Raw genomic sequence first — 14,094 nt, 5'->3', positions numbered from 1 at the left:
AGGAAGTGGGCGTGGCTTGAAAAAGATAGGCTTAGCATCAGGATCAACGTAAATCTTGCCTACCATGATTTGGATTTCACCTTGTTCTGCACGAAACACATCATCATGTTTGTTAAGAATGTCATTCAGGGAAACGTCACTTGAAACACAGTTCAAATCTGAAAGATTGTTTATCTTGAACATTCGGATCCAATTTCGGCCAAACAAACTGGGTTGTTTACCTTTAATGACTGTCAGCTGAGCTGATGCTTTTTGTTGTTTGCATGTAACTTCAATCTCAATGTATCCAAGTACGTCAAGTTTGTTTTCAGAATAACTGGTCAGAACAACTGGTCCGTGTTTAATGGGAGGAGCATTTTCAGGCCAAAGTGCTTTGTATGTCTGTTCACTCATAACAGAAATGCTTGCACCTGTGTCATAAAGCATGCTTGTTTCTTTGCCATTAAGACCTACAGTAATCATGAATGGTTCAGATTTGCTGTTCCCTTTTTGTAGAGAAAACAGTTCATAAGCAGTTTCATCATTTTCACTGTTATCATTTTCATCTCCCTCAACAAAATTAACTCTGTGCTTTTTTCCTTTTCTTTTACTGCATGCATTTTTTATATGGCCTTTAATGTGACAATATGAACATTCTGCATCAATAAACTTGCACTTGTCCGAGGTATGAGAGTCACTATCACATCGATAACATGGCTTTTTGACTTTGTTTACTTTTCCGTTTGATGAAGAGAAACCAGAGTTACGCCCCTTGGATGAGAATTGTTTTTTGTTTTTACTCACGTAATTGACACTTCCGTGGTTTTCCGTTGTTTTCTTGTGAGACTGACCTTGAGGTTGTATATCCGATATGTTTTTCGCGGCCATTTCCATGCCTTGAGCGATTTCTAAAGCACGTTTGTAGTTCAAGTTCGTTTCAGAGAGTAATCGCCGTTGTATGCGGTCATCCGCTACGCCACACACTAATCTGTCCCTCAGATTGTTTTCAAGTTCCTCTCCGTAATCACAGAATTCTGCGATCTGCCTAAGATCGGCTACATATCCTCCGATAGTCTGACCGGGCTGCCGGAAGCATGTGTTGAACTTGTAACGTGGCACTATGGTGGACGGTCGGGGGTGATGGTGATCCTGAACAGCCGAGGTGAGCACGTCGAACTGAACATCCTTCGGTTTATCAGGCGAAACTAGATTTCGCATAAGTCCATAAGTTTTAGGACCCACAACACTGATGAGAAACGATCGTTTCTTTTCTTCTTCGGTTACATCGTTGGTAACAGAGTATGCGTCCAACCGCTCGATGTAACATGCCCAAGTTTCTTCACTAGGCTTGAATTCACCGAAAATATGGTGACCAGACATGCTGCTGAACATGTAGATTTAGTTTACCTCGTCGCCAATTTGTGATGGATCACAAAACATGGATAAATGTTCGATTTTGGTTTTAATACCGTTAAGGTACAAACATGGCGGACGTGACTCCTGAACTAGCCCTACCCAACATGCCATGCGACGTTTTCTCCACAAAAAATGGGAATTGTATATGAAGCGTACACGGAGTACTTAAAACATTACAGAAGGTCAAGTTGGAGAGAAGGTTTATGTTAGAGGAATGGTCATGTTGGAAAGGTATAGTTGGAAGGAAGGTCATGGTGGGAAAAGGTCATGCTAAAGAAGGTCACGTGGGTGGGAAGGTCATGTTGGAGGGAAGATTTATTCTAGAGGAGTGATCATGTTGTAAAGGTCAAGTTGGAGGGAAGGTCAATGCTGGAGGAATGGTCATGTTGAAGGGGAGGTCATCTGTGTCTGGGTTACTGCAGAGCTACATACGGTTTCATTTCATATCTGTCCCTACACAGATATCCTGAAGCCTTGTTCAACTCCTCATTCAGTGTAATTCACATAACACCAGTATGTATTCTGTAACCCTGTATAACATAACAGCTGCTTCCTTGACCCTTGTGTTCTCCGTTCAGGCTTCTCTAGGCTATACAGAATGCTCCTGTTTCAGTCATCATAACACATACTCTACTAAAAGAGGTAGGGGGAACCTGAACTTTCGGTTTGGAAAGGAAGTGTAAACATTAACAAACGTTTCAAGGACAGACACCTTTTGAACGCACCACCATTTCCCTCTATTACCACTCTTAAACAGAATGCATGATATGCACGTGCACAACACAGTAGTCCATACACATGCATGGGTCCCATTTTCAAGGAGGTCTAAACATCACTTAGAACATTAATTTTAATGAGGAAGTGCAAATGGTGATGCACTCTCAAAACATTCACTAATATCATATCAACATTGATTGAAATATTTTTATCGTAAATAAAAAAAAATGAAGTTCCCCTACTTTTTTTAAGAGTATACATTTATATTTCAAAATCCAAGAGTATAGTTCCAACTGAAAATGTAGTGTGTGGAATTCATAACTTGTGAGGAAACATTAATTTTTGTTTGTCTTACATGAAAGGCCAGTGATTATTCAATGTGTTATGATAATGGGAAATAACTCTAATCAACAAGTAGAACAGTAACTTAAGTCTGTTGGCTTGCTGCTAAAACACAGGAACTGACATCATTAAAAGCAATTTTGAAAATAAAATATTTCTTTATCCTCAATTTTATTCTCTGTAATACCTACTCCTTAAATGCACTCAGACTGAGACTAATGAATACAAATAACTCACCCAAACATCGTGATCGGTTTCTGATAAGAACATCTCCATAGACTCCGTCCAGAACTTGTGTCCATGACAACACAGAACCATAGGACATGTCACACTTGCTCTGATTGGCTAATACAGTGACCTGGTCTTCCAAAAGAGGCTCACCATAGATGTTAAACTGGCTTATCTCACCAATAAAGGATTCCCAAAAGTTGAAGATGTTGCCGTGAGTATTTTGTTGCTGACCTGGAGGACATACGTTGATTCCACCATCATCACATCGTATCCTTTACATATAGTGTATAATTTAGTATTTGTTTAGGTTTGAAAGTTATTATCATTTAGAAAAGGCAAACCTTAGGTTGTTTATAAAGAGAATAGACAATGCCCAGTGAAACAAATTAAAAGGTAAATAATCTGGTGTAGTGATGTCTTATTGCAAATTTGACATCTTTACTGACACAGTCATCTTCGCCTGTTCATTGATGAGAGGCAATACAATGTCATATCGTAACCCTTGAAAAACCATCTGATTAACATATAACCTAAAGATAAGCTCACCCCTTTCTGCAGACTGCTATTTTGAGAATCCTCAAAATTCAGCTTATTTCCAGTAATATAGGGTACATTTAATGAATACTTGGAGGATTTGCACTATTGTGCTTCAAAAACCTACAAAGCAAATGTCAAGCAAAAACCTAAACCATCATTGCTTGTGAGCAAATTCAATCCAAGCATTATGGAAGAACTTCCTCCAAAGTCCACCTGACAATGAAATTGTCTTACCAATAACCAAGGTGCCTCCACCAATCAGTTCATACCCCATTGCCAGTCCCACTCCGGCTGCTTGTCTTGTTCCATTAATGTAGATGTTCCACGCTCCACCATCGCTGTGCCAGGTGACACAGACATGGTGCCACACGTTGGGGGCCAGTGACACGCTGGTGGTCACGCTCTCCTGCCTCAAAGACAGCTGGAAACCATGGTAAAGGGCGAGTTGTGTGAAATTCACAAATGCCAGGTCACAAGAGGCACTTCTGAGGGGTGTTGTACATATTTTCCTATATCAGTTCATACAGCTTACGTCCATGAAGATCCACATTAGAATTGATATTAAGAAAACCATTTTTATCATAACACATGATTAACAGGATCAGGGGTGAAGCTCACTGCCTTACATGTCATCGTATTTCAGTTGTGTAGACTGACATTCATGCTGCTGATCACAGAATACTCTGGTCCAGACTCAGTTATATGTTTACAAGCTTCAGCCATACAACTAGAATACTTCTGAGTGTGGCATAAACTAAACTCACTCACTCACTCATTTAGCTTACCAGTGAAATGTACTAGTGCTGTAATACAACTGATTTTCTCATATCAGATGATACCAAGCACTGATTTTAATCTCTAAATATTTCTTCAAATAAGATAAGATGTATGATGGAGGTTCAACTGGCTTAAAGTTCTGTATTTACTTCAGCACTTTATTTATATATGAAAATCTCATTGTGACACATATTGTGCTTCTCTAAAATTCACAATTCCTATTTTGGAATCAAAGGTGTAAACAAATATATTCATATCACAAGATCTTTTCCAACCAAACAAAACAAAGTTATTTGAAATATCCATATTTTGTCACAGCTTTATTACAACAAAGTGTAGCATGGTTGTTACCTTCAACACCCCATCGTCACTTAACCAGAACTCTGGTACAATGATGCCATCACCTTCATGTCCAGGTATTGTATAGGAGAAAATAGTTCCTGATCCCAACACTTGACTAGTTCTCACCCAGGTACAGACACTGACTGCTGCCAATGCTGGGATTACCTCCCTTTCCATTGAAACAAAACCATACGAAGACCTCTCAGCAAACAGAAGGTCAAAGTCAGCATTAACTTCTGAAAGAGAAGAATTGAGGTATGAATGATATCATGACGGTCAATGTTAACCCTTACAGCATGTGGTGGCAGTGTTACATTAATATTGGCATATCAACATCAGTGACCTGGCCAGACCTTCAGTGACTTCATGCTGTTCTCCACACTGTTCCAGTTATTCTGATTGTCAACCCACATACAAGAACTCATATGATTCAACTTCATAACTTTGTAACTAATTATGTTTCTGTATCATAATCTGGAGGTATTAAAGTGCAGGTTTCACTGGGCTTTCTGAAACTATTAGAGAATCAATGCTTGCACTTCAAGTATAAAATGAGCTGACAATTACAATTGACAATTACATAGCATCTCTCAGTCTTTCAAGTTTGTGTGGCAATAAATCAATCACGGCATTATATACTGTATGGTATCATGTACCTACCAACTGTTTAGGTATCTTTCTACTATTTATACACAAGATACTGTAAACCAGGAAATGTTTGCATGCAAAAAATTAGACCGAAAAATGCGATGTTTATTGTGTCACATTAATAAATCGTCGCTTTTATTTAAAGCTGCTTTCGCATGTCAACGATCAATAGTTTTGCTGATTCAAACGACAAACAGGATGTATGCGAGAAGCCACTGACATTGGGGAAAAGACAACCATAGATATTATTTGAGAAATCTTTTAATTATAATTTTCTGATTACGAGAAAAAGAAAATATAAAAGGGGGAAGGGAAATCTAGCGGGATCACATCATGGCTCTCAGCTGGGGTATATGACGACATGTTACAAATGAATGTCCCTACTCCAATATAATCACCAACTTCTTGAAAGTGCTTGTGCAGACACCAAAACAATAGCAATCAGGCCCACTGTTAACAGTGCTTGTGTATCGCTTGCATGGTATTACAAAACAACAGGAAGCAATCACCGTATGTGAACTGACGCTTCGGTGTTGTTGCTTTCATAACATAAAATGGCAAAGTGAGTATACTGATCAAAGTCTTACAACTCGCAAAATTTTATCGTCGCATTTATGGTATTAACTGTTCAATCGCAAAATATTATCGACATAAAACTTTCCTGGTTTACAGTAGTCATGTCAAGTATATTTATATATACCTGACATATACAACTGATTATCCACATACAGAACTGTGATTTTAGTCCATAATAATTCAGTTTGTTATACAAACTTTAGGATCCTCAAAAGTTTAATCCTATCTCAGATTATCTCCTGAATATCGACATGACATAACATTTTCAGGTTCTTTAACACATTGCCCAAATACCACCAGATATCCAATCCACATACTGAGATTTTGTTTCATCTTGAAAAATACAGAGATAACAAATCATAGAAAGTGTAAAAGTAATTATTTTAAGAAAGATAAGGTTGAGTCAGGACATGTGGCCCACACACAATTTGTGGAAGATGTAATGGACTTTATCATGACCCTTATTCACCTTGCATTGATTGTATCTTGATGAAGGCAGCTCTCGCCAAAGACAAGGGACAGAGACTAATAGTCATACATTCAAAAGATTTTGGTTCTTCACCAAGAAGGAACCGTAGCCTCTCAGATGGCTTAAGGGAACTCACTTAGCTGATTCCTTCCAATGACACATCCTTGAGATGCTCCTTCAGAATATTATTGTAGCCAAGGCCCTTACGTGATTAACCTGCCTCCAATACTTCCAACACTTAACCTTACTTCTACAGAACGCAATCCACTTAAGCCAACACTTCACTGATCCCTACTCAACCTGCCTGTCTTGATGATGATAATGGGAGATTATACACATTTCACACATAACTGCCTGTTACATGGAATTAAAGCTCCTTGTCAAAGATTGCATAATGTAAAATAGGATAAATTTTTATGTAATAAAGATTAGAATTATAAACTGGATATTTACAAGACTTATTCTATCTCACGTGATTGTGTCAGGGTCCAAGAGAAGAAAATGACCTCAACTGGCTGTCACATGATAAGCCTGGGGTAGTTGCAGGCTGTGCATTACCTTCCAGATAACTGATAGCAGCAAATTCAGCCAGAATTGATACTATACGTATACTTGTGGTACGCAGTCAATGTGTTAATGAGGCTGGAAACCATTTTTCATTTCATGTTGTTTCCACTGAACAGTCAAAGGAACAACAGTGAGTGAGTGAGTGAGTGAGTTTAGTTTTACGCTGCACTCAGCAATATTCCAGCTATATGGCGGCGGTCTGTAAATAATCGAGTCTGGACCAGACAATCCAGTGATCAACAGCAAGAGCAGTGATCTACGCAAACTGGATACAATGATATGTGTAAACCAAGCCAGCAAGGCTGACCACCTAATACCATTGGTCACCTCTTTAGACAAACATGGGTTACTGAAGACCAATTCTAACTCAGATCTTCACAGGTCCAAACAAGCAACATAAAGTACTATAAATATACACTTTATAGTTGAAATATAGTTTCTTTGTCATAGAGTTCAAGTTGTTTTCTATAAAAGACTAACAGCTGTACCTCGTTCACAGTGGTCACCAATATAGCCCCCTAGACAGTTGCAGTAGTAACCATTCACTCGGTCAAAACATGTGCCCCCATTCTGGCAAGGACTGCTGGCACACTCATCAGTTTCAAAAGAACATTGTTTACCTGCAAACAAAAACACAAGGTAAATTATATATAATTACTGTCAAACTTAAAGTTTCACATTGTATCAACTAAGGGCATTGTTCTCGCCCACTTTGTATTTCTATGAAAAATGAGTCTGTCATGTAGTGGTTGAAATGAGGAGCAATAAACAGTAGCCAGTAGATATCTAAGTACTTACCAACATAGCCTGGGAGGCAATCACACTCAAAATCATTCTGAAATGTGCGGCATTTCCTTGAGTTTTGACATGGGAAGGTCAAGCAGAGGTCAATCAGGATATCACAATACAAACCTGTGATAAAATGTAATTGTGAGTGAGTATAATTAACACACTGCTTTCTTGTAACAATATTTCCGTTAATCAGGGCATCTCAGTCTTATGTGGGGAGGAACCTGAGACATTTGCCACTTTTGGTGTAACAAATTAACTACAAACATGGACATTCAAAGATAAAGCAGTTGTCAACAACTTTAAAATTTCCAATAAATGATCTTACGTTTTTGTCAAGTTTCTGAAAACATCTACCAAATCACCCATCTACCTAAATATCTACAATTTAACCATCTGCTTAAGCATTTAAGTATCTAAGTATCTACCAGTGCACTTACTACTGATTGCCCCTTTTACCTTCCTACCCAACCTGTGATATATCTACTGAACCATTTACACTCTCACACATTAATACCTACACTGCACCTTCGTACCAAGTCATCTACAGAGCTGGATGTCTTTGCAAATATCTACCAACTAAGCCATCTATAGAGTTGGATGTCCTTGCACATATCTACCAACTAAGCCATCTATAGAGTTGGATATCCCTGTAAATATCTACCAACTAAGCCATCTATAGAGTTGGATATCCCTGTAAATATCTACCAACTAAGTCATCTACAGAGTTGGATATCCCTGTAAATATCTACCAACTAAGTCATCTACAGAGTAGGATATGCCTGTAAATATCTACCAACTAAGAGTTGGATATCCTTGCAAATATCGACCAACTAAGCCATCTATAGAGTTGGATATCCCTGTAAATATCTACCAACTAAGTCATCTACAGAGTTGGATATCCTTGTAAATATCTACCAACTAAGAGTTGGATATCCTTGTAAATATCGACCAACTAAGCCATCTACAGAGTTGGATATCCTTGTAAATATCTACCAACTAAGCCATCTACAGAGTTGGATATCCTTGTAAATATCTACCAACTAAGCCATCTACAGAGTTGGGTATCCTTGTAAATATCGACCAACTAAGCCATCTACAGAGTTGGATGTCTTTGCAAATATCTACCTTAGGCATCTGTTTATCTCTATACTCACTTTTCACCCAAAAGATTTCTAACATCACCCATCTACCTACCTACCTACCTACTCCAAAGGCCCTTGTTTCCAAACCAGTTTATATCATGAATGTGAGAAATGCACTGAACATATATACCAGATACTCCTGTATACACACATATTTCCACAAGCAACTCTTGATTCTTATTATCTTATTACATATGCTGTAAATAGGTTATGGAGTTTTTGTGCATGATTTGCAATTTCCCTTCAGAAACAGAGCTCTATAGTTGAGTGGTACTAAATTGAGTATACAGATATGTAGGATTTCAGACTCACCTTCTTCAACTGACCATCTACCTAAACAGCAGTAAAACAGCCATGGTGTTTCTCATGACAAAATGTCAGCCAGCGTAGTCCAACTGACACAACATAACAATCACTACTTGCTCCATACATACCTGCAAAACCTCCCTGACAGTTACATCTACAGATTCCCCCATCATTGAAAGGGTAGCCATGGTAACAGTTATAGTCATGACATTCATCCTGCTGTTCACAGTTGTCTCCTAGGTAACCACTCTGACAGTAACAGGAATAGCCCTTGGCTCCTTCTAGATCCATACAGGAGCCACCATTTTGACATGGTGATGAAATGCAGGCATCTATATCCAGCTCACAAAATACACCTGGAAAAATACATTTGACTATGAGTAACTAAACTTAGCCGTATATCTTACTACTACAAGTATATATCATGTTACAGTACCTGTATATCATGTTACAGTACCTGTATATCCACTGGAACAGTTGCATATGAAGTTCCCCACCCCTTCTATGCATGTCCCATTGTTGTGACATGGGCTGGACACACATTCCAAGATCTCTGTATCACACCAAGATCCCATGTACCCTACTGGGCACACACACATTGTTCCATTCTGGGATGAGGACACACACTGACCCCCATTCTCACATGGGACGGTGGTGTTACTGAGGCAGGGGTTATATTCTGAAAAAGGCACAAGGTTCAGGTGAATGTATCCAAGGTAGACTTATGCTGTCTGTTATCACAACATATTTGAGAAAGTCATTAGACTAAAATAGCATTAGCAAACTAATGGCAATATTTCTGCGATGTAAAGACCAAAATCTCAGAATGGGATACTTACCAACGCAATCTTCTTCAGAAATGGCACCAGTGACATTTGCCATCTTTCTCCCTGGACAGAGAAGACAGTCAGTGCTACCACCTTGTGGTTGGTAGGAATCAAGGGGACATAACTCACAAGGCTCAATTCCACCCTGACCATAGCTTCCTGGTAAACAGACATTTTGACATTGTCCTGCAGAGTCTGACCCGTGGTGGAGAGTGGACATGTTTGTGGGACATTCCTGACACATTCTGGCTGCTGCAGCCTCCTGGTAGGTTCCAGTAGGACACGGATTGCAGGGAGCTAGTCCAGATGAAGAGATGTACCCAGGAGTACACGGAACTGGAACATGTCGTGTTCAGTCTGTCATATTCTTCAACATGCTCACAACATCAACAAAGAGCAGAATGAAGTTGGACTGTTACAAGCTTATTAAGCTATGATATATGTTTATTTGAGATTTGAACCTATGATATGTGGATCCTTGCACTCTAGGGGACACAACTATTGTCTCAGTTCCATCCAGTGTACGTATTCCAACTATTTACGTAATCAAGTGCCTTCTCTGCATCCACCTACCTCTACAGTCTGTGCTGTTGGTGGCCCCCTCTGCCATGGTAGTTGTGTTGTCTGGACACTGCTGGCACTCCAGCTCACCCTCCTGGTCTTGGTACTGGCCAACAGGACAGTCAATGCAGGTTCTGTTTGCATTGTATGTTCCCACAGGGCACATTACTGTATGAATAACAAAAACAAAACAATTTCCCCAAACAACACAGCAAATGGTCACCATCAAATGAATAAGTTCATTTCACTCTGACACCATGTTATTCCTACTCTGCCATTAGTTTCTCTAAAAGTTGGTACAGAAAACAAGCCAGCATTTAACTGGATGGACAATTTGACGGAATAAAGGCACAAGCTGAAAACCACAAGCTGAAAGCCACTTACTACACGTCTTGCTGCTATAAGAGTCCCTTGTGATGAATCCAGGTTCACAGTCATCAAATTGTGGCTCAGCATAGGACATAGGTGCTGCTGGCAGGAGGATATCTGAGGAGTTGTCCAGAACAAGTCTGCTCTCATTCAGGAGATGACCCAGATTGTCAGCAATGCTGTACAGAAGGTCTGTTACCACCAGCTGTTCCTGTATGGTCATGTCAGTGATGTTAGAGGACAGGGTCAGAGTGAATTGGATCTTGACCCTTTCAGTTGTGTTGCCATTTGGGGTGTTCACAGTCACCTCAGAACCTCCAGTATCAGTTGATAATGTTGCTGTTGTTGATTGTACTGATGGTGGTGTTGGTAAGGAGTCACCTCTGGTTGAGTACTCAAGACTTGTTGATTGTGGTGATGCAAAAGGTGCTTGAGATTCAGGACTCGGTGGTGTGGTTGCATCATTAGATCTTGGTGTTGTTACAGGCACAGGGTCATCCTCAACTCCATGATTATGGTCATCTGCAGACAGAGCATCTTGACCACTGTCTTTGTCTGTTGTGCCTTCATGAATACTGGTGATATATGGAACTCCCATTGTTGCAGTGGCACCAGCCAGAGCAGGATTCGGCTCATCAACCATGATATCATCATCATATGTCTCACCACCACCGAATCGCATAAATACAGTTGGATTCACCAACACACTCCCTAAATTCCTTTTACCAACATGGATTGGAAAATGACCTTCCTTATGATTTGGAAAAGTGTCTGAAGCCTTATTGTTCCTCTTGTGTCTTGTCCTGGAAACACCTTGATTATACGTCTCAAATTGTCCACTTCTGATGTCACTTCTCTTTTCAAAGTATACTTTCCCAGATGCTGAGTGTCTTGACCTGGTTGTTTGGTATCTGTTATTAGGTAACCTAACCTCCCTGCGCCTCCGTGAGTCCACTCCACAGGACACAATGATGTCATCTAGAGGACAGGAATCAGAGCCACATACCTGCCATGAACGACTCTGAATCCATTCTTCAAACTTCTGGGCAATCACACTCTTCTTCTCTTCACATGCCCCACCATAGTAGAAATATTCAGCATATGGCTTCATCCTTGCACGACTTGGATGTCTGGTGCCTGAAAATGATTTTCTGAACAGTATGTCACCACCCCAAATATGTTGTAGTATATCACCAAATTGTATATATCCTACTCAGCAGTGAGTTAGCCTTCTCTGATTGTTTACATAAATAAATACATAATAAACAACATTACAGATATATATCATTCTAAAGAGAATACTCCTAAGACCCAAGTTGAGAGTTGTTTTACCCAGCAAAATAAAAAGTCAGATGTCAGACTGTGGTAATTGAGTAAATGAAACAGTAGTGTACAGCTCGAGTAATGTGTTGCTGGGTACACCACCATGATGACAGATAAGAAACTGCTGCTGACATATGTCACTACCAGTACAAGTGTAGGGATCAGTTCCAGGGAATATCACCCCTAACATCTCCAACTGCATTTGCTGAAACTGAAAATGTTTGGGGGGAGGCAAGTTAGCGCATTTTCAGCCCCAGAACAGCAATATTTCAGCTATATCAGCCTGAAAATAGTCACACCCAGACAAAAATTGATTCATATTAACCAAATACACTGTGTGGGCATGACACCATGTACACCAATCCTCACAGAGCCTGACTACCTGACAACTTTATTTCCATTGACTTCCGGGAACAAACAGAGGCTAGTGTATTAATGTATTCTCCCACTTCATGTCTATCAATAGGAAATCTTGGGCAGCTGTAACAGGAACGCATAGCTTCAAGTTGATTTAAAAAATATTCTTTCTTGTATGGATGGGTATTTCCGATATACATACGTGAACAGTCTGGCCACCAGGTGTCCCTCTGGTGAAGGGCCCATTGTCCATTGAGACAGCGGTAGATTAGTTGAGGTTGGCGGTAGAAGTCATAGTTGCTGTTACACTTGACGCTGCACAGTGTGAGTGCATCTGATGACTGTGAGCACGTGACGCTGCCATGTAGGGGTTCCCGTGGATGGTGACACACAACTCCTGAAAGAGGAAGTAGATCTACACAAGGAGATGTTCACAGACACAGCAGAAAGAACATAAGGACCAGGTCTGTGGCGTTTCAATGCTAAGACAGGACTTTCCACTCTGTCAACATGCATGTGTTACATCACTGCTTGTTCATCTTATGGTTCCACACTCCCATAGTGAAAAAACACAATTTTTAAGCATTTTACAATTTCATGATCAGTTTAAACTTTCAGGGTATGGTATTAATCACTGAACAAGTTTGGGACATACCTGACACAACTTATCAGTAGTGAGTGAATGAGTTTAGTTTTTATGCTGCTTTGAGCAATATTCCAGCAATATCACAGCAGGGTACACTAGTGATGGGTATCACATATGTAAGGGATGGAACCCAGGTGTTCGAGGTATCGAGCGAGCACTTCACCCAGTAGCCTACCCACTGCCCCTATTATTACACTTGCGAGAAGTTGAGCAATGACATGACAACATACCTGTCTCCTACCAAATACCTGGTTACATATACCTGCTCCCTGCAAGTTTCCACATACCTTCCAGCGTGACGGAGAACACACAGATAGGAAGGTTCTGCACAGTGTCCTGTGGCGTGCAGCGGACATTCCTTGTTCCAATCGGAAACACTGATCCACTAGGAATAGAGCAGCTAAAGGGAATGGTGTTGTTATTGTTGTCTCTGAAAGCCGGCGATGTCCAGTTGACCGCTTGACCAGACCCAAGAACATCAGTCTTCACAATGTTCTCCGGACAAAAATCCATTCTGATTATCTTCTCTGTAATATGCAATATTGCATAAGAAAAAACAAAACAAGAAGCTTTTAAACTTATATGTGGCTGATATATGAATAATGCTAACATTTTCAGCAAGATTGTTCTAATCAGACTTTGTACCCAGAAAGATCTGGTCAAGAACTGATCTTCAGCATCCTAATTGTAAGAGGCTGCTAACAGGAGCAGATGGTCAGACTCACTGACTTTGTTAGTACACATCACTCGATCTGGATTTGTTCGATCAATACTCCTGATGTCAATCACCAGATTGTCTGACCTGATTATTTACAGTCTGCCATCATACAGCAAGAAAATAGCTGATTAGGGTGTTAAACAACAAACAAACATGCAGACACAGAGAGTATTAAGATAAAGTGCAACTGCCTCACCTAACACATGAATGCCACGAGTACAGAAGGCCTCGTTGCCTGTAGCATCTTGCACCTGATAGTTAATCTGATGATAGCCCACTGTGAGATGAGCTGGGGATGTTCTCAGTCCTATCACCTGCAGGCGAAGGTTGGCATCCCCCGAGTTGTCAGAGTACTGGGGGGATTCAGCATCCCAGTGGACAATGGCATAATTGGCTGTAGTGACCGGTGTCCGGATATCAGGGGGACAGGAGATTGTTGGGGATTCAGTGTC

At 40.2% G+C, this 14,094-nt stretch overlaps 1 protein-coding gene across 1 annotated transcript in view; it reads right to left on the bottom strand.

Annotated features, from left to right (window-relative positions):
• LOC137257445 (sushi, von Willebrand factor type A, EGF and pentraxin domain-containing protein 1-like) overlaps positions 1-14,094 on the bottom strand; it is a 38,050-nt gene that overhangs the window by 12,207 nt on the left and 11,749 nt on the right. Inside the window, exons 10-22 of the mRNA XM_067794776.1 lie at positions 13,839-14,093; positions 13,212-13,451; positions 12,481-12,675; positions 10,614-11,735; positions 10,242-10,397; positions 9,681-10,004; positions 9,299-9,520; positions 8,970-9,197; positions 7,400-7,513; positions 7,090-7,221; positions 4,351-4,577; positions 3,457-3,643; positions 2,692-2,916 (exon numbers count right to left, since the gene is read on the bottom strand). Of these exons, the coding sequence (XP_067650877.1) occupies positions 2,692-2,916; positions 3,457-3,643; positions 4,351-4,577; positions 7,090-7,221; positions 7,400-7,513; positions 8,970-9,197; positions 9,299-9,520; positions 9,681-10,004; positions 10,242-10,397; positions 10,614-11,735; positions 12,481-12,675; positions 13,212-13,451; positions 13,839-14,093 (3,627 nt within the window). The remainder of the gene's footprint in view (positions 1-2,691; positions 2,917-3,456; positions 3,644-4,350; positions 4,578-7,089; positions 7,222-7,399; positions 7,514-8,969; positions 9,198-9,298; positions 9,521-9,680; positions 10,005-10,241; positions 10,398-10,613; positions 11,736-12,480; positions 12,676-13,211; positions 13,452-13,838; position 14,094) is intronic.

Source organism: Haliotis asinina, chromosome 12, assembly GCF_037392515.1.
Source record: "Haliotis asinina isolate JCU_RB_2024 chromosome 12, JCU_Hal_asi_v2, whole genome shotgun sequence".
Lineage (NCBI taxonomy): Eukaryota > Metazoa > Mollusca > Gastropoda > Lepetellida > Haliotidae > Haliotis > Haliotis asinina.
The sequence above is the reverse complement of the archived record's forward strand: the minus strand, read 5'-3'. Positions and strand labels throughout refer to the sequence as shown.